Genomic DNA, 26,747 nt, shown 5'->3' with positions numbered 1-26,747 from the left:
GCTATGGCTTTACTTTGTAACTTTTATTTATCTGTAGTTCAGTGATATAACTGCTTCATTTCGGCCCCAACTCTGAGTTTAGGGCAGGTAATAAACGAGACATATCTGAGAAGAATATGGTGGGCTGGGTCAAAATGTGCCCTCACAGGCCATCACTCTTCTCTGAAGTGCATCTGGAATGTTTTACACCCGGTGTGATGAAACTGTGGAGGGGCTGGAGCTGCAGGGTGTAGGTTAGGCCCTCATGTTTGTGAAAGGATTACTTTACAACTGTGCCTTGGTGCTTAATGGATTTATAGGCTTCAAGGTGCGTCATCAAACTGATTACTTGTTTGTAGCCCTAATAAAAAAATAAATGTAGTAAAAGTCTGTCACCTGCTTTCACATGTTTTATTGTGTTTTGGAACTGTGTTTTCAGTGAATATAAAAGTGCTTGACAAAACATAGCATCAAAGACTGGTAAATGTGCAAATGTGCAATCACACGCTTGGATGTGGGCAAACAATGACAGTTCAGTTGCTCTGAACTTTACTCATAAAGCAAAAATTCCAAGAACGCCTGTGTGTGTTGGGTGGGGGGTGGGGTTCAGTCGGTGTCAAAACAGTTACAGACTTGTGCTTTCAGAGGCACTTTTTGTCATGTTTGGATACCACTGCTGCAGTACTTACGAGTCTCTGTCATAGACTCCATTGCACGATCACATTTCTTTACCAGATGGGGGCAGTCACCATGAACACCTTAGTGGAAAGCTCTGGCAAGTCTACAAAGGAAGTTAGGCGATCATCACAGGTGACCCAACTGGTTTGCATTTCTCTTTTCAAGGACATGTTGGTGTTAAGTTTCTTTTATCCCCTGAATACATAATTCATCAACAGCTCTGCAACATCTGATGTCAGCCACAAGTGTCCTGTAGACCATGTTGATCGTGCAAAAGTATTTATGTTGAATCTGCACAAGCATTTAGTTGTACATTGACAATTTATTTTCACTAAAGTAAACTTTTCAAAAGCACATACTGTGGCTGTACCATGAGAGGTGGGTCCACAAACATTAGGCTGTTCGCAGAGCTGCCAGGGGAGAAACTTGATCGTTTGTTGGCTGTAGTCGCTCGGCTTTATTGTCCCCACATGGGCCACACACACCCTCAACGGCAAGAATGTCTTTAGTTTCTAATTGTAAGGTCTGTTCTTTCGCACTTTAATGTGCCATTGGCAGTAATTGAGTCCATCTCATTGTTCAGTGTCGGAGCACCTCTTCCTCCCTGGTTTGTCCCACATTTGAGGAGAGGAAAACTTGGCCATTGTTTGGGTTGTTATTCTGCCTTTAAAGGTTGGACATTTGGATGAAGGTGTCACGGTGGAAAAACAGGATACGCAGCCATGCAAAGGGAAGCAAAATGCCATTGCCTGCAGGACATGTAAACTGTGGGTGGGGTTGTAGCACGAATCACAAGTTGTTCATTTACAATAAAACTGGCTGTTTATGTCAAACTTGTAATCTCATAAGGCCTAGTGAAGGTATGTTTTATTGTTTCCAGTGTATTGTACTTTGAATGTTAGCAATGATTACCTGATATTTTATTGATTCACTGTGTTGCTCCTGATTATATCTTAGACTTTGTTCCCACAGAAGATGCTGGGGGTGGTTAGCAAATGAAAACAGGCAAATTGATAAATATACATATTTGATAGGTTCTGTAGCCACATAGTAAGTTACATCACTGGCAGAGAGCTAGAATCATTGCCTTGTTTTTGTGTGTGAGTCAGTCCAAGACTTTTTTTGTTTCCTCTCATTGTTGCATGAATGGGCATGTTGGGTACATTTTTACTCCAGAAATTACAGACTGTTGCTATAATACCAGATAACTAGAACATTCCTGAGGTTGATGTGTTTGCGAATACAAGGAAAATCCTTGTACAAGCAGTTATATTCTGATCACCTGTTCCTGCAGATACACTGTTATATTCATTTCTCCCACAAGGCAATACCTGACTTCAAAACTATTATCTTGCTGGAGCTACGCTCTGTCCTTACCTATCAGTGCTGGTATGATAGGATCTCAGGGAGGGAGGGGAAATGTTGCTTCACTTCTTCAGATAATCTAAAAATCCATTCTAACATTACTGGGATGTTTTGAGTCTTTAACCCTGCTTTGTCTTTTTTTTTACATGTTCAAAAAGCAGCAGAATAAACAGGAAATCAAATGATTCTTTTTTTCACTGCTGTTTATTTCCTACATTAAAGAGTCACAAGAGACTTTGCATGGTTGGTTTCACTTAGTGAAAGCAAATTTTACAGATAATGATGGTGAGTCACTGCTGCCTGTAACTGGACTCCAAATCTGTGGCAGAATGGCTCTTTTCTTTGCTCACATATAAAGTAAGTTTACTGCAAGTCTCTTTTTTTAGTGAAGGAAGCAGCTTCTGCAGTCAGATTTTCTGTTTCACTCTGAGGAGAGAAAGAATTCAACCGATTCATTCTCCCCAGACTGGAATGGTTTCATGGGAGTGGGCATGATAAATCAAATGTCACTGTGTGCATGTGAGGGACTGTACCACGTGTTTGAGTGAGGAGGCACCTGCATTTTTGTTTGTCTGAGTTTAATTAGAGACTCATCAAGATGTCTGTGTAAAAATAAAGCCCAGCCTCCTCAGGTTATAATAGAAACTGTGCACATTGTGTTAGGGTCAGGAAGCTCAGAGTCCGGATCTTGTGTCAGGTTTGTTGTTTGGTAACTAGCTGACCCTGGCAACAGCAGCAGCAGGCCCATGTTCACCAGAAACTGTGGACAGTACGGGGTATTTGCCTAACCTGAGGGCTGTGTTGCTATAGTGACCAAAGCTGCGCATGACCACTCCCATGTGTGGTTTGCAGATGTTGACTCATAAGGGAAATATTCAAATTCTTTCTATTTTTTCCTGTTTCGCTTTTATTTCAGGAAAAGAAAAGACTTTTCTCTTTTGTTTAAGACACGTTTTCATTTTTATTTTTATTTATTTTTTGTTATTGTTTTGTATTTTTATGGAGTCAGCCTTCCCGGGACTGTAAAGTCTGTGTCTCTGTGTGGCACAAAAGGTCCCTGCTGGATATCACAGCCAGACCTGGCACTCCCAACGGCCATTTTACACCCTCCTCACTAACCAGACTCAAGCTCCATTTTGTAACAGCCAGTCTCTTCTTACTGATTACACAGTTGTGGTCAGACATGAATGTCATGTTACGTTTGAGCTTGTAATTATTTATTTGAACCATTATTTTTCTAGGGTGGAATGATTATACAACTTTAATGATTTTTAAAAGCAAGAACTGGATGAACAAGTTTGTATTACTGAGATTTTTTAATGCTCACAGGGGAAAATTATACATTCAAACTCTAATAAATACATACATTAATATAAATCCTTTAAATGGTACTGAAGGTTCTAGAATGTATTTAACTGAATAATACCAAGGTATATTAAAATTAATAAATACTAAGTTTGAAGGACAAGCCAAATGCCTTATGAAAAAAAAGAAATTTTTGACCAGATGAGAAAGATTGAACTATTTGGTCACAATGATAAAAACATATTTTTGAAGGAATCAAGGTGAGGCTTTCAAACATAAGAACAGTGTACCCACTGTCAATCATGGTGGTGGTAGCATCATGCTGTTGTACTGGTGAATTGCACAAAGTGGATAAAATAATGAAGAGAAAAGTCCAAATTCTTCAACATCAGCTCAAACCATCAGCTATATGGTTACAACTTGGACATAGTTTAGTGTTCCAACAGGACAATGACCCCAGCATACATAAAAAATGGTTTCTGAATGGAAAAAGCAGACTAACATTAAGCTTCTGGAATGGTCTTCCCAAAACCCGGGCCTTATTCCTGATCTGTGGGCTATGCTTTAAAAAACAGAGTGTGTCTCAGGAAACCAACCAATTTAATTGAACTCAACCAATGTTTCCAAAGAGAATGGTCAAATTCAGCCCAAGCTATGCCAGAAGCTCATTGGTCACTACAAAAAGCATGTGGTCTAGGTACAACTTGCTAAGGGATATTTAACCAAATATTACTTTGAGAGTACGTATATTTGAACCTGTATGTATAACTCTGTCCCTGTGTGGGTTAGAGAAAATCCACTATAAATTAAAACTCATTCAACCTTTTTTTATGTTGAGCACTTCTGCTTAAAGTTTACATGTTCTACCTGTGCATCCATGTTTTTTTATCTGGGTACTCTGGTTTCCTCCCACAACTCAAAAGCATGTGTCTGTCACATCGCCGTGTGTTAGCGCTGTGATGGATGAGTGACCTGCGCAGTATGTACCCGCCTCTTGCCCATAGATGCTTAACAGGTCAAAGCAGGCATTAAAAATGAATAGTGGATGATGGAACTGTCAGAACTGTCTGAGGGGCATGACGTGAATGTGATGTTCAGATGGGCAGCGTATCTCCTTCAGCACATGTGATACAGCTGCCGTTGTATGTGGGTTACAAGCCAGAGTTGATAAAAGCCTACAATTTAGCTGTTGTCTGTGATCTCCTGTCTCTTTAAATATGGTTCAATTACTGAGGTTGTTTGCAGTGTTATACTGGAGCTCTGTGGTTTCTCATTTGGTTTGCTAATACTTGATTCCAGTTTTAAATTAGCTCAGTGAATTTTGAACAACTAACAAAATGCTTAATTGCTCTCCATAAACCAAAGAAGATGAATGGAACAGACAAAGCCAGAGTAGCTGCTGGGTGTATTTTGAGTTTCTTGGCTGTGCAAAGTGTCTTCTGGTTCTTTGTTTTCTGTCTATCTCTACTTAGTGTCTTTGTCCTCTCCTTCCTCCTTTGTACACCCTTCGTCTTAATCTCTGGAACTGTAATTTTCTTGCTTTCATGAACAAAGAGTCCAGTGTGTATCTCTTTGCTAGCTGAGGCCAGAATAAAGCATGGGTTTCTTCAGATGTATGGGACATGGAGCAGGGTATCCAGGACAGCAGAAAGGATGTGTCCAGCCTGGCATGGGCCTCAGATTTATAGTGTGGATGTGTCTCTGCATTTATAGGACAGAGATGAAAAGATTCCCTTGTTCTTTTTTTCTTACAAACACTTTCTCTACCCTGAAAGTAGCCCTCCACTGCCATTCCTTCTCTTTGTTCGTTGTATCTTGCATGCTGTATCTACCCACTGGACAGACTGTGGCTCTCACTTGAGTGAAAGGGAGTAGTAGCAGTGAGGGGAAAACAGAAAGGTGTGGAGGCACTCTGGCCTTCGTAGAATATGTCTTTTCAAAGCAGCAGAGAGAGTGGAGATGTGCTTGGAGATCGATTCTGGCTCAGTCCAAAAAAAGGTAAGTGAATATAATACAAAACAGAAAACTGATGACAAAGGATTCAAATAAATTAGTCAAATTAAAGCTTATACATGATCATGTGCAAGCAACATTTCATCTTTCACAATTTGAAATCAGAAGAGCTGAATCCAAATTTCTTGAACTCATCTTGTGCAACATCACTGAAACTTTTCTAACTCCTGAATGGTGAAATACATCTGCATGCTAAGTCTGATTGCTGGCTGCTGTTTAGCTGAGCTGGCATGCAGCTCTTGCTTGAGAAAGAACAAGAGAGCAGAGAGCTGGTTTGAATTTTCTGTTCAGATCTCACAGCTGAGACTTGTTTACAGCGAAAAGTTATTGTTCACTGGCTGTTTGTGGAATTTATCATACAGATCTGATTTCTATTACTTTGTATTTTAAAATAGAAAGAAACATGTTTTGTTCTGAGTGCAATGTTCTGGGAAAAGAAAACAGCATCTTTTGTTTGTTTCCTTTTTTTGTGTGGGATAATGGGTTCAAAATGTTGAAATGAATGTTCTCTGCACCAGATGTAGGAAACAGTTTCTTGTATTACTGTTTCTGCTGACACTCAGCCTTCATTTACCTCCTCATGTGCAGGCTACTGTACAGGCGTAAAAGCTGGAAGTTGTGTTGAATGGCTGAATACACAAACACGTGAGAAGCAGCTTGTTAGAGAGACTCTTGAGAAAGAAAGGGACTTGGCAAACTTTAAATGCTCCCGTTTGTTTTTGGTTTTGGGAGTCATTACCTGTGACTTCATTTCTTTCCACTCTGGAAAAGGGAGAAATCTGTGGTCCATGACAAGGGGAGTTGAAAACGTAAGCAAGGGCTGTCTTTTTCTTGTACATATAGCTCAGATTTGAAGAAATACATTGACAGTGCGCAAACTAGCAGTAATCAGTAACAGAAAGCCAAAACTCGTGCTTGCTTTTTATATTTTGTTCACACAACAGTCAAGTATACTATTGACATAAAAAAACTGAATATTTAACTCTTAATCTATCCTAAAAAATTACCTTAGGTTTAATTTCCTCATCATTAAACACAATTTCACCAACTTTACTGTGGATAAAAGGTTTTCGTCCCACAACGAAGATGATTTAGAAACATATTTATGAGACAAGAATGTTTAGAAAACAGGAATATTTCCTGTAGTATCCTGTTTGTAGTATCCTGAGAAACAGATCGAAACTTTTCTCTGCTTTGACCATAATTTGCATTTTGTTTTCCTCTATATTTGTCTGTGTGTCTGTCTGTTTGTTAGCCAAATATCTTACGAAACACTGGATGTATGATAATGAAACTGGATGTACATCTACAACTGCTTAACCTTTGGAGTCAGCTTAATTCAAGATGGCTGCTACCACTGTTTGATATTATCAAATACCAAAATGACTTTAAGTGAGTCATAGATATTGAGCTACATTTTGTTGTGGTAATAGCTGTTAGTCATTCCCAACACAAACTCAGTGTTAACAGATTGCACAAGATTTTTGTTTAAAACTTTGGCATGTGAAGTTGTGGGGGGTATGCATTCCTTCAAATAATGTTTGTTTCATTATCTAAAAGTTCATTTATTTATCTTTACAACATAGTGAGGAATGCCACAGACACCTTTTTCACTTCCTCCTGACACACAGGGCCTCTGTTTTTGTGGTCAGTTTGTAGTTAACTTAGCTCTATAGGTTTGATTTAGCAATTTAAAGCTTAGAAAACTTTGTTTTTCTTCTAACTATTCAAGAAACTCATAACCAAAATTTGTGTTACTGCTACTTTTGTGCACGAGGCTGTGTGATAGTATTTTTATGATCAGCAGCCGCACATGAAGGTCCACCAGATCATGTTCAGCCAGACATATTGAGATTAAACATATGACTCTGCAGACTGTTTTTGTTGACTTATCAAGAGAAAAAACATGGATGGTTGTTTTGAGAATTAAGTGCAGTGTTCACACCTCTGCAACACTCTGTAAAAAGTAGAGGACGTTAAAATAATTATTGGAATATGCGGGTCATTCATCAATTTTTATTGTTGGTAAAGCCTATAAATCTCTTTGTGTCATGATAAACTCCATATAAAGCTGTTGACAACAATCTCTAAGTTTAGCAGATTGCTGGTTGTGTTTCAGAGTGTGTCAGGGGGCACAGCTGTCCTGCCTATGGGGTCTCACCATAACCAGCAGAGGGACAACCTTCCTAAATTAGAAAAGGCTTATCTCGTTTGGATAAATGCAAGCACTGTCTGATTAGTCATGACTACAAAAGTGCAAGTCATGATTTTTACAAGTTTAGACATTTGTTCTTGATCATGTTTTACTTTGTCTTAACTAAAGACTTTAGTAATAACAGTAGTATCTTTACAGTGAAGAAACATGGGATAATGACTAAAGAGAAGCACATTCCAGAGCAGAAAAAAGCAAACAAAACAAAAAAATCTGTCATGTTTAGTTTTATCTATGGAAGAAGTCATAAACAAGAAACCAACTGTACTAGAGGTCCTCTGATTGTATTTTTTTTTCTCCAGAGGACAGATTCTGATGCTTACCTTCTACTCTTTTGCTTGGATAGTGTCATAAATAATGCGGTGGCATTTTACCATGGCTTAAATATAAAAATGTTTTTTGTTGTGTAAGTGAAAAGTGTATTGTTTTATTTTAATTGTGATGGATACATGAGTTCTTGGCAGATAAAAATAAACTGTTTTTTTGTGTGTGGGAAACAAATGATTTGATTTAGATGGATGAAAATATTCTGCTGACCTTTGCTTTTACTGGAAGAGACAGGAGTGGTCTGGATTGGATATCAAGATGGAGGGCATGTGTCTAACACCAATAACGCCCCAAGTGGTGGGCCTTTACATCGGGCCAGTCTGGGCCAGTTTCCAGCTACCAGCCGCCATCAGCTGGTGGTGACAAGTCTATTCTGGGACTTGGGGAGGTCTGAGACAGCAAAAGCAGACTCCTAACCAGGAAATGGCTCAGATACAAGGTCTCTCCTTTTATATGTTTCAGTTAATGTTACATCTTTGTGCTCATAGCTTTGGGTTTGCTGATGCAGTTTCTGTTAATCAAAATAAAATTACTCTGGATTAGCATTTTCCATTTGACAGCTAGGATAGAATCCCTTAACACATAACAGAAAAATGTAACGACTGAGTGAGCTTAAAACCTTAGCATTAATTGTTGGAGTCAACTCTCCTTGTCTGTTAGCAAATTACTTCATGAACAACTTTTAATGAAACTTTCATAACGTAATCATCAGATGTGCTTCTATGCCTGATTGACTTGTAATGTCAATCCAGTTCAAGATGGCCACTGCAACTAAGCAACCTTAGCCAAAACAAAAGATTTTATAACTCAGTCAGTTTTACAGATACTGAGTTAAAATCTGATGTGGTAGTAGTATGGTCTTTCTCACCTTGGTGCTGTAGGGCGGTTTCAGGTTCAGGAATGTATTGGATGTCAGTTTGCTTTTGAGATGTCTCAAAAGCAAATTATTTTAGGTTTCAAAAAAGTAATAATAAAAAGCTGAGTAATAGTGGCTCACAACCACCCTAACATGATCTAAATGCTTACCAATGGTCACATTTGTAATTTGCATATAATGTGAAATGGCATCTTTGTCAGCGTTAGGAAAACTGCCACATGTCAGTGACTAACTACTTGTTTCATAATACAAAATGCCTTTTGTGTCTGATGAATGAACAGATTACTTCTTCATCCGTGAGTCCCATTCATCTACACTGCCTCTACCTGTATTACTGCAAGTTTTAATCAAACACGCTGTAGGTGGAGAATTTATGCAAATAGCTAAAGGCATTGACTCAAAGTCTAACAAGGAAACTCAGTTGTAACAGACAACATTACTAAAGATTTTAGCTAGGCTCTGAGCAGTGTTTGTCAAAAACTTTAAGTTTAAAAAAAACTTAATCCTGAAGCTTAAGTTTTATTACTTCTCTTTGTTTGTATAATAAAGTTCCTACAATGTTTTTGAATTTAATGACTGTCAAAAGAAGTTAAGCCATATGTTAACACTTTGCTACAAATAACAGTTTGTTAGACAATAGTGATGTGATTTATAACAGTTTGTTTGGCTGTCTGTTGCTTTTCCACCGTTGGCTGAAAAGCGGATATGTGTCTCTCTCTCAGACTTGGCTCACTTCATTTGACTGTTGCCATGGCAAGTAAAAGCAAAACACTGTTTAGATGTGTAATGGTGTGGTTTAAAACTGCAGCAGAAGGAGCCCAGTATTCCTTTGCCACTTACTCATGCTACTCTAATTTTGCATGTAGATCACAGTGTTTGAATGCAGTGATGTGTCCTTGTCTGGTCTGTAGGATGAGTGAACACGTGCTCCTCTACTTTAACCAGCAGTTGTTAGTTTTCCTTCCAGTCCCCCTGACAGTGAGAGGACGCTTTCTTTGACACTGACAGACAAACAGGAGACACATGGACAGAAGAGAAAAGTGATCCAGGGAGAGAAATCCGATATCATGTTCCAGGGAGAGCAGAAAAGACAAGCTATAATGTACAGTTCTTTATATAGTTGTCAAAGACAGATTCTTGGTTCTCAAGCAGAAGCTAATGTTAGCTGCCTGAAACAGCAGCACAACTTTAGCATCCTTTGCAGCCTGTTGCATCACTTTAATGAGCTGTGTGGGGACGTAGAGTATGTAACCTTCTTTCTTGGTGGTTCAAAGACCCCCAAAAGATTCATGTATAAATAGAAGTAAAGTAAATGTTAGCTTTGTATGACTGAATAGGCATGTGCCATATTAGACTACCCTTGTGTGAGTTAAAATTAATTTTCTTTTCATATCCTCTCTATATAAAGAATTACTTTATGTATTCACCTGTTACAAATAACCAAAATACATCTATACATTTTTTTGTCATCATTTCTGTAAAGTTTAAATTCTAAAAAACTATACCTTGTGAGTAGACTAAAAGCTTTTAGTAATACCTGACTTGGAAATGTGTAAAACAGGACACCTTGCACTCCTGCTTGTACATACAGTTAGTTGCCCCAGGGGAGGACAGAAGTACGCCAACTGCTCATCTCATTTTCTCACAACTAATATGTGTGTAGGACATTGACTGGACTGCCGTTCAACACACTGGGTGTGTGCCAGCTGGCTGTAGTGAGCATTTAGAGGTGTGTATTGAATTGGGGGCGTGTACTTTTTTGGGTGGGTTGGTATCTCTGTACGAGTCAGAGCTACAGAACATGTGCTTGTGCACACTCTTTCGACTTTGCTCTGTCTCTATTTTCAGCAGTTTATTACTGAAACGTTTTTTTTTTTCTTTTTTCTTCCTCCTCTACTGTTTTGTTTAGTCCAATTTTTTTTCATCTTTTAATTTTTTCCGGAGAACAAGAGACACAGGGGAGGTGGAGCCGGACTGAGAAGTGTGCCACACTCCCTCCCTCACTCTTTCATACACGCTGCTTTTCTTCCATTCTGTCATTGCCATCTCGGCAGAACAGAGACCGTTCATTCCCTGCTACACTAACTGTAGAAGGGACACAGCATACATCTGACCTTTGTAAGAGGAGTTTTAATTTTCTTCACGACAACTAAAGGATCAGCAAGAACACAAGGAAGAGACAGTAAGAAAAACAGAACTTTGCTCTTTAGAATTTTTTTTTTATCTTCATTGAGAATCACGTTACAGCTTGACTTGCTGGATTCTTTCACGCCATAAGAGCTAAGACTCTTTCATTTCACGTTTGTTTCCTTTTTGTTGTGTCTTGAGAAAGTTTACTGACTAAAGGCACAATGGTTGCTGGAATGATGATGCCCATGCGAGACCTAAAAGCCATCTATGAAGTCTTGTTTCGAGATGGCGTTATGGTGGCCAAGAAAGACAAAAGGCCCCAAATAAAGCACCCTGAAGTACAAGGTGTGAGCAACCTGCAAGTAATCCGTGCAATGGGGTCTCTTAAATCCAGGGGTTATGTAAAAGAAACATTTGCTTGGAGACATTTCTACTGGTACTTGACCAATGATGGCATTGTTTACCTGCGTGACTACCTCCACCTGCCCACTGAGATTAGTCCAGCCCCACTGCAGAGGATTAGGAAGCCAGCTGCCAGTCTGGTTGTTGCACATCGTGCTGCTCGGGTCCAATCTGTCCCAGGCCTTACATCTTACGTTCCCAAGCCAGGCCGCAGGGATGAAGCAGAGAGTCAGGAAGCAATGGTTGAGCGCCAAGGCTATCGCCATAAGATGATGAGTTTTGGAGAACAGGAGCGATATTCCGATAGGAACCCCAAGTTCGGGGGTCGTCCACTGAGTGCAGAACCAACATGGCCAAAACCATCACTGGAGGTTGAGGAACCACACCACCCTCTTTACAAGAGGGGGACCAACTTTAACCCAGAATTAATGACCACTGAGGAGAAAGTAGTCAAAAAAGTCACTCTTCAGGGGCCTAATGTGAGAATTGAAAGACCTGGTGTATCAAAGGAGAAAAGAGTGTTGGAGGCTGAAAAAAAGAAAGCTCCAATTTCTGTTCCTGTTCAGACAGAGGCTTTGAAACAGGATGGATCCCAGACCACTCTGATCTCCTCAGCAGCCTTACTATTACCTGCGACTGTTGTTGGTGTGGCTGCAGGTGCTGCAACATCAAAGATTACAGCCGGATTTTCTACTGAAACAGATAAACAGATGAAGAATAAAGAAAAGCCCAAGACTTCTGATGAAAAGGCTTTCTTGAAGGTTAGTGAAAAGATTACAAGCAGTTTACCTATGGCATTGCTTTCAAATGTGGAAGTGAAAGAAGAGGAAACAAAACTTGCAGCGATCACTATCTCAGGTAAAACAAAAGAAATTGCAAAACCCAAACTAGTTCCTACAATGGAATCTGCTCAGGAATTCTCCAACATTTTTAGTGGGCCTGCCACCCTAGTTGAGACTGAACTTGCTAAAATCAAAGATGGGAAGCTAAAGAAAGAAGAGCTTCAAGAGGCTTCAGTTAACCTCACTGAAATGAAGACACAAGTCCAAGAGAAATCTAAAAATCATAGTGATATTACAGAAAAAACTGCCAAAGTCTCTGAGGAGGGCACAGAACTTAAACTTGAGAGCAGCACGAGCAAGCCAGTGGATGTTGCTAATGTGTTGGATAGCATCTCCAACATTAAAGTGAATCAAAAACCAGTTCATGCTGATGTCATCTCTCAAAATCTGACTGGAAGGCCTGACACTGACAATGTCCCTTTCAAAATGACAGCAGCAACTGCATCCTCAGCACCTGAGGTTGAATCTACCCCTGATACTGTAACTGTCTCAGCACCTCAGGGCAGATCTGAAGTTCCACAACCTGTGACAGAGAAACGTACAGGAATAAAGTTGATCACAAAACAGGAAGTAATTGGTGTAAAGGGGATTTCACATGCCAAGAAAGATGAAACTGTCCTGTCAGAAAAAACCTCTGAAGTCTCAGTAAAACAGGGGCAAGAAATCAACCATTCATCCCATTCCACTCAAAATGCTGCTATCACAGAGACTGACACAAAACAAACAACTGAAGGAACCTCCAAATCAAAAAGAAAGAAAAAGAAGTCTTCAAGTGAAAAATCCAAGAGTACTAATACTGAAGAACTGCCTCAGTCAAAGATGGAGAAAGAGGAAACCTCTCAAGACAAATCTTTGGTGGGGGTGGCTGAAGATACCATCCCACCAACACCAGTTATTACCTCTGACCCTTTAACCATGTCTACCTCCATGAAGACATCAGGGAAAAACAAAGCTGAAGTTAAAGTGGATGATAACAGGGAACACTTAAAAGAGATCTCTAAACAAACTGATGGTATACTGAAAGAGGAGTCATTTATAAAAACTAAATCTGCATCAAAAGAAGCATCACCACCATTAGGTGAGACACCTGCAGCATCCACTGAAGATGTGCAAGAAAAGAGAACTGACAGCAATACCAAACAGGAGTCATTATGGCCCAAAGGCAATTTTAAAGCTATCCCTCATGTGGAAAAAGTGAAATCCGAGGAGGTGACTGTCAGAAAGGAAACAGTGGTGATGCAGAAAACAAGTCGTGTTGAGCTCATGCAGCCAAGTGCTAAACCCGAAGAAAAGACACCCAAGTTACTATCAGAATCTCAAGAAACAACTGAGTCTGAATATCAGGTCAGTGTGGAAAAAACTACAGAGGAACCATCAAAAGGAAAAAAGAAAGGGAAAGGGAAAAAAAAGGTTAAGCAGTCACCAGAATCAGAAACTACAAAAACAAAGCCTGAAGTTTTGCTTGAAACAGAAACACTGCCATCCTCTGACATAACAACACTGCCTAAGGACGCAGATAAAGACAGCCCTGTCATGGCCTCAGAACTGACAGAAACTAGAGTTCCTTCAAAGATGACTTCTGAAAGAATGTGCAGTGAGGAAGTCAGTCAGGCAGCAGCTGTGCTCTCTGAGGCCCCAACAGACAAAGGAGAGGAGGAGCTAGTACAGCTCTCTGCAGAAAAAAACAAGCGGGAGGTTCCAAAACCTGAAACATCTTCCAATGTGAGGAAAGCACCCACAGAATTAGTATCAGCAGCACCAGCAGAGGCAGCTGCGGCACAGGCCAGCCCTCTTGTCAAGCAAGAGGAGCCTCCCAGAGTTGCACAACATTTGGCCAGTCAGGCAGCAGAGTGCAGCACACAGGATAGGCTCTCTGTTTGTGAGGCCTTAAAGCACGAGGAAGACAAGAAGAGGGACTTGGAAAGGGACACACCCTCTGCTACTGCCACATCTGTAGCCCAGCCTGACCAGCCTCACCTGGGGGACACCTGTGAGTCCAATATACCTGACACAAACGAGGCCACCATGAAGAAGAAAATAGTGGTGGTAGAGGAGATAGTTGAAGTGAAGCAGGTCCTCAGTCCCCAGGCTTCAGGTGAGCAGCCTGTCCCTCCACCTGTGCAGACTGAGGAAGAGGAAGATGAATTGGACATGGATGTTCTGGAAGAAATCGCTTTAGAGCGAGCTCTCTTGTTAGAGGCAGCTGGGGTGCAAGGAGCCTCACCTGAGACTAAGTGGGACCACTCACTGGGGGAGCCTGAGGAGAAGTTGTGGCCTAACTTCATTGAAGGTTAGTTTGAAAGTTAACTGACCTACTTCCTGCCTTGTCTTAATCTCTGTGTGCACGTGATGCAGTTTCTTCTTCTCTTAGACTCCCACCTTTCTTTGAACTGTGGGAGGTCTCAGGTAGATTGTTTTCTGACAGCTCAACTATTGTTGCTTCACACCTCTATGTTCTCTGTTTTTGAGACTGTGAATAACACTCCCATTCTGTCAATGTCTTTAACTTTTCTCCAGAGTGTTATTTAGGATAATTTAAATACAGTTTATGTGTGAGAGATGCACATTACAGAGGCTTTGGTTTGGGATGTGGGGACGGCCTCTCTTTAGGAATTGCTTCAATATGAGGGTGAGAAGTGACTATTGACATGTGGCTGTGATTTAGTCATGTGGGTGTTGAAACAGATAAAGCCTTAGTTGCACTGTTGTAATCTTGACACGTTTCAAACAGACAATACGACTTAGTTTCCACTGAGTTAAAGTTAAAGTTAAAAACTCCATTTATGACAGAATTGAATGAACATGTAGTCTATTGCATATTCTGGTTTTCAGAATAGTTGTGCCTTTCATTTTGTAATCTATCACATTCCTTAAAGTTCTGCTTTTTGTGTGAAAAATCTATTTCTCTTGGATAAAATGTTATGCTCTCCTTAGAAGAGTAATCTCTGGAGATATCTCTAGTCATTTGCCAAAGTAATTATGCAGACATCAGTCCAACAAGGTGGGGCTGTTTGCTGAAATTCAGCCTTACTAGTGCTCTGCTGAGACGCCTGTGCATAAGTTACAGGAAGGTGTGGTGCTTTTGGGAACTTTGCTTCAGTATTACTGTGTTCTTGGCTCTGGTTTACATTCTGTGGTTGTTTTTCTTCTTTATTCAGTCTGTTATTTATTAGAGATAAGCGTAATACTTGCATTCCATTATGTAATGGTAAGTGAAGGGTATGGGAGTTATGAAGGCTGTGTGATAACACCTTTATATGATATCTGGAGAAGTGGAAGTTACAGGAAGTCCTGAGTCTGGTGCAATGCTATTCTTTTGTCTCATATTTTAGATTATATGTTATAATTCACAACTTTTAAAAGTGGGAAGAAGTTTTTTTGACAATTATTTGAATGATTTTTCAGCTTTCAAAGGGTATGTGATGAGCTGCATGGGCGTTGTCTGTTGTGTATGTAAGCAGCAGACTGAGTCAGGAAGTTGGAATAGTTGTTTGTAGCTTCATGGGTGTGTCTGTTAGGATCCACACGTGACAGCAGATCTGGTTTCTATTACCAGTCTGCCTTCTTCATTCTGTGTTGCTCATCAGGAAAATAGTTTTCATTTTGCAGTGAGAAGAAAAAGTTTGACTCACAGACATAACAAAATATGCTTACTATCAATTAAACACAGCTTTTATTTCTTACTACATGTTAGAAGCTTTGTAAACCCTGAGTATTGAACTAATAACTATAATGTGAGTACGAATATAATTCTGTATTGTCTGACTTAAGAGGTGTGTCTGATGTGTGCATATGGACACAGTAGTGCACTACTGACATCTGCTGTCCATTAAGCATTTTCATGTTTCACTTTGACCACATGCAGTCAGTCAGAGAGTTAAATAAAAACTTATGAATAATATGTCACAAAATATCAATCATGTGTTTTTTTTCTTCACATTTGATGCTTGGTGTTAGATAAGGCAGTGTGTTCAGAGATGTTTTTTTTAATTTATTTTATTTTATCTTTTTTTTTTTTTGCTGCCGTTGATCTCCAGACCCGCTGTTCTTGATATTTTAATTAAATGGCTGTCAGCCAACTCAATTACATCCTGGAAGGTTTTAGTTCGGTATGTCTACTTTTATGCTGTTACAGTTTCTTTTTGAGTTCCTAGGAATCTGTAAAGTGAACAATAGGAAGTAGAAAAGTACTTCTTTAAATATGTGGCCTCCCATAAAAAAGTGTTTCTTTAGAAACATTACACTGGGATGTTTTTTGGGTTTTTTTCTTCTTTTTTTGAATAACTTTTGACTTTCCATGTGACATTATTTTTCCTGCAAAAATAAAAATGCAGTATATGTTTAAACATAAGGTTTACAGTTTTGGAATGACGGGACTTGCTCGAAGGGGTGGTTAAACTTTGCCCACACATGGCACCAGAGGCCATTAAACAAAATCACATCCCAGACATGCTTTTGAGCTCCTCTGTGTTTTCATCTCTGAAGTTATGCCCACTGCATACATTGTGTGATTGAAATTAACAGCTACAGTGTGGTGCAGCTCTGTGCCTTTCATTATGGTGGGATGTCATTTTAATGTTGTGACTCACACTGGCAATTCATAAACCATGGAGCTAAAAGTCAGAGTCTGACCTTTTTCAACAAAAGAGATGAAAAATGGGGAACAAAATGAAAGTCTTATCTCATTCTGTCCATAAGAAGACTTTGTTGTAGTTTGGCAGCTTAAGTAAAATCCCCTGCTGCTGTTTCTACTTCTGGCCAGCACTAATGTTTTGCCAAAAACAAACTGAGGTGACCTTAGCTGCTGTACTATATCTTTTACTGCTGACTGGTTGGGAAATCACTTCTTGTATTTTATTATGAGAGTCAGAACATAGCAGTCTACATTTCATAAACTGCGACACAAGCAAACCAAGTGAACACTTTGAAAACCTAGTCAAATAAGTACAGGTGCTGGTCATAAAATTAGAATATCATGAAAAAGTAGATTGATTTCAGTAATTCCATTTAAAAAGTGAAACTTGTATATTATATTCATACATTACATACAAACTCATATATTTCTAATGTTTATTTCGTTTAATTTTGATGATTACAAATGACAACAAATGAAATTCTAGGCTGCCTGGTCCCTCTAGTGGTTCTGAGAAGAAGTTCTGATAGCAACTATTAATAAGTTAAATAACAAGCTAATTAACTCTCATGAACTGAACTGTAAAAAAGCAGAGACAGCTAAAATGTGGTTCTAGCACAATATAATCCAGACTTCAAATGAAGAGTTGAACTTAAGCTGCAGTGAAGACTTTTTGGAGAATCCCTGTGGAAACTGCTGTGAATTGTGGTTAACTAATGGTTTAGTGGCTACTTAATCACCAACAGTTACAAATCTGTGTAAAATGCTCTGAGGTGGTTCTTATTCTGAAAAGTTTGAGAACCACTACTCCAGGCATTTCATCAACTTCTTTTAAGTAGAACAAAGTTGACTAAATATAGCAACACTTTCCAACACTTTGATGGAACCTTAGAAGATTTTTTTTTCAAGTACAAGTCTTAACATGAATAAACGTGAGTAACTTCGTCTTCAATTTGTGATCATGTCAAAGGAGATTACGTGTGCCATCATCTCCAATCTTCTTCCTGGGATACGGATGCTTTTCATGTCATACCAGGACTTCCATATTTAGTAGTATTGTTTCACTGAAAGAGAAGCCTGTCCTAACTCCAACGCCCATACACTGACTGGAATTACTTTTAGCATCAAACAGAAATGAAGCAATTTGTCAACACTACAATTGGCACAGCATTATGTATAATAGAAGTCTCTATATTTAGAGAATGTTTAGCATTAGCGTAATCCCAAAAGCAGCAGGTGATTAACTCTGGGGCACAGGCCGTGCTTTCCGATTATCTGTCTCCAAACCCTTTGTGAGGCTGCTCTGATAGAGTAAACATCCCATTAGTGTTAGCTCTTCATTTCCACATTTATGGTTGTTGCTATTTTTACTTATCAAACATTGCTGCCAAAGTTTTTTCGAATAATGATTCTGAATGTATTGAGTTTAACTTACATCATTTACATCCAGCAGGAATCTTCTTAATGTATAAACACTAAAATGCTACATTTACAGAATTTAAAAGAAAAAAGTGCCAGAACAGGTGGTAAAAGCAGCAGTGTGTAATTAATACATCACATAAAATCCTGTATCATCATTTAAGACTGATCTTTAATATGCTTGAGAGAGCCGAGCTCTCATATGAGGTCTGATTTCTGGCTGAGATCTGTGACTAGGTGCCAGATCTGACCAGCTGCCATCATCTTCAAAGGAATGAGCTGAGAGACACAGAGGGAGGGGTGGTCTGCTTGTGTTGGGGAGTAGGGGGGGGCAGTCTGTGGCAAAGTGTCCTGCCAGACTCCTGCCATCAGTTTCTAACTGTGACTCTGTGATCATCTGGCTCTGTTGGATATTTATAGCCTGTCTGCTCCAACCCTTCTCGTCAACTGCCCACCCCTGTTAGCTCTCTCTGCCCCTCGCTCCTGCCCCCTTACCCCAGGCTCAGTGTCGTCCCTCCTCCCCTGACTATGGGGGAGCAGGTTGATGGATCCAAGCAGCAGGCACAGCCTGTCAAAATCTGAGACAAGGGGGAAGCACGGTAGTACACAGCAAACAAACAGGAGAGTCGCCGGTCCTCCTCATTCCCCTTCAACCAGCTGACGACTTGCTCACCTTCATCCTCCTCTTCTCCTGTACTGTCTAGTAGATGAAGATCATACCTGGTAGGTCACAAGAGTGGGGTTGTGTCTTTGTGTTTAATCGTGTTTGTCTGCTGACTGTTTTTGGCAAACGCACAGTGTGAAGTCTTGTTGCGATCTCAATTGGTGTACACTCTCACAACAACAGGACTGAAGCACACATTCATATTTATTGAACCACAACCTTCTGCTTCAGCAGCACATATTGCTTTCTATATTTAAACCTGTCAACAATGTAGTTGACCGGAGTTATGAGTGTGTCTGTATTTTATTTATTTTGTCAGTATGTCAAAGCGGGAGGAAGAACAAGTTAAAGGTGCTTACTTCCCCCTTACTCCTTCTGAAACCAGACGGTCAACAGTCAGTATTCATTTATGGTTGTGTTTTATTCATTTTCTTACACATGTTGAGTGTGTGTCTGAGAGAGAGGAAGACAGCAGTATATGTTTCAGCATGTTGTTAAATCATGATTACCTGGTTTCATCCAGCATATCACAAACATATCCCCCGATTGTTCAGTCTCTCTTGGTCGTCTGAAGTTCAGTCAATTTATTAATATTGAAGCAAAGATGGAGAATACATTTGACTGTTTTTCCTGTTTAATCTGTAGCGTATTTAGAGTTATTTTATTATATCTTCAGAAAATGTTAAACACTGATTATCAACTGCTTACATAAGTTTTAAAAATTGTGCACTAAGCCAAGAAAAGTGTGAGAATATTCTCCACATGTTTGCTTTACTAGGCGTGATCAGCTTCTGACTTCTGATCCAAGAATGTAGATAACATGGCCATCCAAGGTGATGACATTTGTTGTCGAAAGAGCAAATGAGATGTGTATCAGATACTCAGTGAAAACAGAAAATGGTTTAATATTTAACTTGTGTGTCTTAAAGGGTAATCTTGATTATTTTCCCACAAAAACACTTTGGCTTAATCTAATTCAAATGTATTTTGAACTAGAGGCCATTTTAAATATTAATCTGGCCAGAAATGATGCCTGTTAGAATTAGATTTAGTAACATGTATACTTCTAATAAGTTGACATTCTTTTACATGAGCAGTATTAGCTGTGGAACTATATGTCCGTATAGCTTACGTCAGAGAATCACGTTCTGCTTTTTTTTCTCGAGCTGTATGACAAGCTTCTTTTGTTAGTTAATTGTAAGGGGTCAGCCATGGCCCTGGTACCAAGAAGTCAATAAAAATTGTCTACAGGAAGTAAAAGTAGTAACAAGGTTTCTGGCATGGTCTCAGGTTCCCAGCCTCCTGCCCTCCCATCTATCACTCTCCTGGGGCTCCTAAATCAGACTCTAGTCTGAGCCTGACTGCCCACCGAACACACCTATGTGTGTCCCTAGCAGGTCCCGATGTCCTGGTCTGAGGACCGGACAAGGTTTGACAACAAGCTGCATGTAGAGTTTGGTGGGAGATGCAATGTGTTGGTGACTCAAGGTCCAGGTTCAGACTTTGGAACTCAAGCTCTACTGTGGTGCAGTGATCTTGCTCCAGCCTTTATCTGAGAATATCTGCAACAACCATGTGTAGTAATGCTATGTTAAATTCAGATAACTGTACACTATACATGGCAAATTGTGGACCATCGTAGCCAATTACACAGTCTTGTAAACATCACTGCACAGGCTGTATTGTTCTCTTGTAGATGGCTGCTAATCAAGGTTTGTGTCAGCACAGGTTAACTACTACTGTAGAATTACGGCCATGAGCCTCACAACCTGTTTGACCACCATGTGGCAACATTATGTAGCCTAGTTAACTTGATTGTGAACCTGATTTGCATATCTTCTCTAAAGATCACACTAAGATATGTTTTGCTTGCAAATGGAAAGCTAACTGATGATAACTCCAACCACGCCTATCTACGAACTCAATATTTTTTCCTATCTCAGCCACAATCTCAACAGTTGTGTAACTTCAAACTTTTTTTGGACTTCAGTAGAGAGAGGATAATCTGTCATCAGTAAAAAAATGCTGTAATATATGCAGGAATGTCTTTGCCATTCTCATGCTGTCCCACTCCCCTCTCCCACCTGTCACAACAGCTTGGACTCGCCTCCTCTGCTCCTCCCCCCCTTATTGTTGACTTATCTCAATCGAAAAATGTCTTCAAGCCCCCTATGACCCCTTTCTGCTGCTTTAGTGGTATACAAATAATTTATAAAGTGATTGTTTTTAGTTGCTGAAAGATAAAAAAGACTTTTGAGACAACGGAGGACAGTTAAATAATGTATTGCTGTAAAAGGTAAGCGAGTCTCACCTATGGGATATATCTGCTTATTGATTCTCTCTACGCTGGTCACATTTGTGCTGATTCCTTATTCCCCAGTCACACATTCATCCTAGACAAAACACAATAAGCTGATATAAGTTCATCACTTCTTAAAAAATGACGTTATATTCAGTTGACCAGTTGATTTAAAGATTTTTTTTTCAGTGGTAAAGAAAAACTAGTAAAAAATGAATATTTAAACATGGATGAATCTAATTTAGGACAAAAAATATGTATAGATAAAAAACAGTTACCCCTTAAAGTGTTTCAAAATTATCAACTATTCATTGTCAAATTCCCATAAACTTTATCCAAAATCATTAACCCTCTATGGTACAAATTAAGATATCAAATGGAAAAAATATATATTTGGGATGGTTTTCCTGTTCAAAATTAGACACTTTAATAATGTCAATGCATATTTTTATTATTTTTTATCAGTTAAAAATTTGTTTCCCCAAGGCACACACAAAGACCTGGTGCACAAGTATATAACAACAACAACGATTGTGAGGACAGAAAAAGTTACATGTACTTTATTAAATTTACCAATCATCCAACTCTAATTGAGTTTACTACTTTAGCATAATTTTTATCATCACCAAATTCCTCATTCTGACTCTGATCTGGTTCCTGTTGATTTTCTACCACTTCCATCTTTATCCTCATTTCTATCTTCATCTCCATCCTCACTTTCATTTTCTCCTTGGGCGATTGTCACTATGCTCTCTTCTTTCTTATCGCTCTATGATACCTCATCCTCACTCTCACCAACTGGCAGTAGCACCTGTCCTTCATACCTTTTTGAAGGTATATAAAAAAATGTGTGGATTCATCTCCTGCATTACATCATAATATAGCATTTAACGTACATACTGCTGTAAATGCATCGCAAAATCTTTTTTATAGCACATATACTTAAATCTTATATATATATATATATATATAGATTAGATTTAAGTATATATACTTATATATATATATATATATATATATATATATATATATATATATATATATACTTAAATCTAATTATTTTTCTTACAAATAAAAAGAACTTATAAATTATTTGATAATTTTTCATTCTGCTTGTATTCCAACCACTTATGCCTGGTACAGCCTTGTGAAATTCCAGTATGGTACAATGTTGCCTCAGGGTAATCTGCAGGTTTTTGTAATTTCCTATTACATGTTTGATAACATTTCATGTAAAGATTTTGAAAATATTTATTTACTAACCACTGAGGGGGATTCAGATTTTTTGTATGTAATTATCCTTGTGGAAATGAGTAAAAAATGCACTTTTCTGTAGAGAAAATGTGGGGCTCGCATGGGCTGAAAAAGGAGGCAAAATGAAAACTTGTTGATCATGTAATTACATTTTCATTGGTCAGTATCTGAGTTCCCCTTCCCTGGAATAGAACTGACCAATTAAATGTCTCATGTTTAAAAAAAGAAAAAAGCTAAAGTAGGCTATGTTGCCTGGTACCATAGAGAGTTAACTATAACTATTACAGATACTTTTTTCTTTGACAGTTGCTTGCATATTTTTCACATTATCAATAAAACAACATTAAAACTTGCATTTTCAGTTTGAGCAAAATACGTCTCAAAAAATCAGAGGAGTGGGGTCACTCAAGAAAGCTTGTCTATCTATAATGTTGAATTTGATATAATCCAAGTCAAAAGTTTTCAAATGTTTCCATATTATTGCTTTTCTATTGTGAGCATGTTGCGTTTGCTCATTTTTATCTAGCAGAGGTGACCCTGTGTGAGCCAACAGTTTCCTGTGAGTCATGTTTACCCCTCCGTTTTAGTCACGTGCAGCTTTGAAAGCTTCCAGCCACTGACTGCTGTTCCAGCTCAAAGGGCCAGTTCCTGTCATGGTGCTGCCTACAGACTGAAGGGTCTGTTTCTGTACAGCTAGTAAAGAATTTGCTCTCATTATCCTCAGACAGGGAGGCTTTGACTTGGCTGATTTTTCTCTCTCTTATGCCCTGAGTCAAGATTGTCTGACACGCATCAGTGCATAATGGCTAACTAGTCCTGATTTCACCCAGATTTTCCTTTCGCTGATTTCTTTCTTGCAGGCTCTTTCTCAAAGTTGTCTAGTCATGTTTGCTTGGACATCAAAGTTTACCCTCTGTGTGTCTTACAGAAGACAATCTCTTACGGCTGCCACTCCTTTGACAAGCTGCCAACCTTTGAACTGACAAAGCTTTTATTTAAACAGAAAGTTTGTGTTCACAAAACTCTGACAGGTGGTTCATTCTAATACTAAATATTAATGTGTTTTATCCAGGTGCTTTTTGTTGGACTCAGTTTGCACAATTGTTGCAGCAGGGTCTTCAGTTTTGGTAACTTTATCTGTGCAGAACACCTGGTCCGTTGTTGTTGTTTTCATAGCTGAAAAGAGCTGAGATAAAAATCTTTAGAAAGTGTTGGTATTATCTATGATAGCTTTGAAAAGAAGGTGGCTGTTGGTGAAAGGCAACTGGGCTGTGCTTACTAAGGGACAAAAAAAAGTCCTATTACTTTGCTGAAATGGTGCATAAAAATACCAATATAATATTGTCTGATAGCCAATAGATTAACAGTGAGCTGAATAAATGTTCTCTCTCTGACATTCCTTTCTGCTAATGTTTTACTGTCTGAAATATGGAGGAATTAAAGCAGCTGCTTTCACTGTTGGTCTGGACTCTTTAGTCCAGGACATTCATGGGGCTTTCTGGACTTAGCTGTACCTTTTATTGGCTTCCAATCTGCACAATGACTGATCTGCCCTCTGTTCACTCTAAAAGTTATTGTCCTGAGTTCTCATTATTACAGCAGTGTGGACACACAACACAAATGGGATGCATATCCACTTATAGTTAGATGTAGTTCATTACTATAAGATGTATGTAAAGAGGTGGGAAAAGGATGAAAACGTTCCCCTCTTTTGATGTTGAAATGGTGTCAGCTGAAAGAGGAAGGGGCGTTGAAGGGGGTTAAACTGTAAATACTCACACACAAGGTGCATTCATCTGCATTTAAACTTTTATTTGTGTGTATTCCCTTCGACAAACTGCCCAGATCAGCATCTCAACCTGACCATTGGGAGCCCAGCAGCACACACTGATGCAGTTATTTATTTTCATTCAAGCTTTATGTGCTGCAGCGTCATCATAACTGATTACTTCACACTGTGTGATGGGTGCCTTAGGTATGTTCATGAGATAATAAACAGCTTTACAGAGCCAGAAAAGTGTATTATCCCCAGTTTATCATGCAGAACAGGTTAAACAGGAGGCATTTAAAGCAGAAAAATACTTGCTGCAGTTCTCTTGAACAGAAAGTGAGACAAGAGAATCTATGAAAGTATTTTCCTCAACAATTACACTTTGAAGCCTTGTTTTCCAAAGTAAGGCCGAAGGTTTAATTTGGTCACATAGCAAACAAAAGCTTTTTTTTTTTTTTAGATAAAAGTAGAGTTCCTATAGAGCTGAGTGGCCCAGGAAGGTTGAGTCCTGCCTCTGGCTTTTTCTTTGGCTTTCGGTTTGTGGAAAAGTCTGCTTTCCTCCAGGGAACATCTAGAAATCCCTCTCTGAATTAATCTAGCTACCACTTACTGTACTTTTTGTGTCTGATTTTCCAGAACCCATGACGGTAGGAAAGCCTAGATGGTTTACACCCTGGTGGTCTCTGCTCAGTAACCAGTGGGCATTAGTCATTATATAAACAGTGAACTTATTGTGCCAGGAGCAACACAGTTCCCCTGTCTTCAGGGAATAATGATCAATCCTGGATTGGACAGACAGCCACATGGAGATCCTTAAGGAGATGCTGATGGAAAGCTGATTTATTTATGAGTTGTCTCCATGGAGACACAGTAGGTCCTGTATAGAGTACATCCCCACCCCCAGCTCCAATGACTTCCAACAAAAACTGACTCAACACTTCCTGCTCTCAGCAGTTGTTTGAAATAACCCATGGTTTTATTGTTGTAGAGGGCAGATCTGATCAGTTTGTACTACCACATGAACCAAAATCTTCATCTAATAGTTTTACAAAATGTTAACTCTGCACAGAAATGAGTTACTGCACTTTCTGTAATTTATGTTAGAAGTCAACATTCTCAGCTTTAACGTGAGGGAGTCTAGTCTTAGTCCAGGAAACCCTGCTTTTTTGTTTTTTGTTTTTTTTTTGCAAAAAACAAACAATCAAAACATTGTGAAATGTCCATTAATCAGTAAACTTAAGAGCAGCTGGAAGGGAAATTTTACTTCAAGCTTTTTGACAATGGATCTTTTAATTCTACAGAACTGTTTGTCTTTTACTTTAAAATTTGGATTGTACCTTTCAGGAAATTAGGGAGCATCAAGCCTATATTTATCATTTCTATTCATGTGTTTCTGACGACAAGTGATCTGATGCTCTCTTTGGTACACCAGTAGGGCAGTGTTATGACATTATCTTTACACATTTCCATTTTGTTAATATACTAATGCAAAAATTACAGTATAAAGGAAATTATTTCATAAATTATTTCACATGATTAAGCTGTCAACAAGTGTTGGAAGTTGAAAAGAGAGGGTCGCAGGTGTTGTGTAAGAAGGGAATGCATCATACTTTCCCTTTAAATGTGACTTTGGAATAACTCAGCTGTAATAAACTGCCACAGCATATAGATGAGGGATTATGGGAGGTTCAAGTTTCATAGTATGCTGTTTTATTTGACCCGACCTCCAGATCTTAACAGTGTTTACAGTTTTAATTGCAGTCAACCATATCATACCATACTGGAGCAAAGAGCGCGTTCAGTTTGAAGATTTTCATTTTGGAATTGGAGAATCTTTAGGACATTGTAAAGCTAATTCAACCTGCTAACAAGTGTAACAATAATCATCAGCGCCTACAAACTCTCTAACTCTGTCCCGATAATTGCCCCATAAATAAGAATGTTTATCAAGTTTGCTTAATCGCTGCTGTTTAATCTTTGCCTGGGTTGAAAATATGAACTAGAGCAGATTTTTTTCTGAATTAATGTCCAACACTGTTTGTTGTTTTTTTAAACGCTGTATGGACTGACTCTGTTGTTCTTGTGAATCAAAACAGAAAAGGAAAAAGGCATCCAGAAGAAAATTATGTTGATTTACCTGTCTGTTATCTTTCGTTTCGTCCATAAATAAAGGGGCAGGCCCCAGAGTCTGTCACCTGTTAGAAAGTCGCTCCTGTTTGCTGTCCTCACACCACCTGTCTCAGGTTGTCTGAAACACAAATTCTCCTGTGGCAGCTGCCACATGTTTACGTTAGGATCATGGATGTAGTTTGTTCTGATCGAGGGAAATGTCGATATGAGATGTGCTCATATGACGAACGGCTGAGACTCCTGAACATTAGGATGTGTTGTGCAGGTGAGTGATAAGAGCTGGTTCTGAGCTGGATGGGGAGGAGTTTCTGTGCTGGACTGTTGACGGAGTGCTGACACTGCATTGGTTTTACGAGAGTTGACCACTAAGAATGATTACAACTTATAGACTGAGCTCAGTTTTTGCTTGATTGTGGAAATGCTGATTCAGCATTCACGTTACTAGTT

General features: G+C 39.1%; 1 protein-coding gene across 1 annotated transcript in view; it reads left to right on the top strand.

Moving 5' to 3' along the window:
- The first annotated feature begins 10,786 nt into the window (after nucleotides 1-10,786).
- LOC108234170 (plectin) overlaps nucleotides 10,787-26,747 on the top strand; it is a 98,749-nt gene continuing 82,788 nt past the window's right edge. The window contains exon 1 of the mRNA XM_037980331.1: nucleotides 10,787-14,420. Within this exon, the coding sequence (XP_037836259.1) occupies nucleotides 11,108-14,420 (3,313 nt within the window). The 5' untranslated portion in view covers nucleotides 10,787-11,107. The remainder of the gene's footprint in view (nucleotides 14,421-26,747) is intronic.

Source organism: Kryptolebias marmoratus, linkage group LG16 (assembly GCF_001649575.2).
Source record: "Kryptolebias marmoratus isolate JLee-2015 linkage group LG16, ASM164957v2, whole genome shotgun sequence".
Lineage (NCBI taxonomy): Eukaryota > Metazoa > Chordata > Actinopteri > Cyprinodontiformes > Rivulidae > Kryptolebias > Kryptolebias marmoratus.
This window is presented reverse-complemented; position numbering and strand designations above follow the sequence as displayed.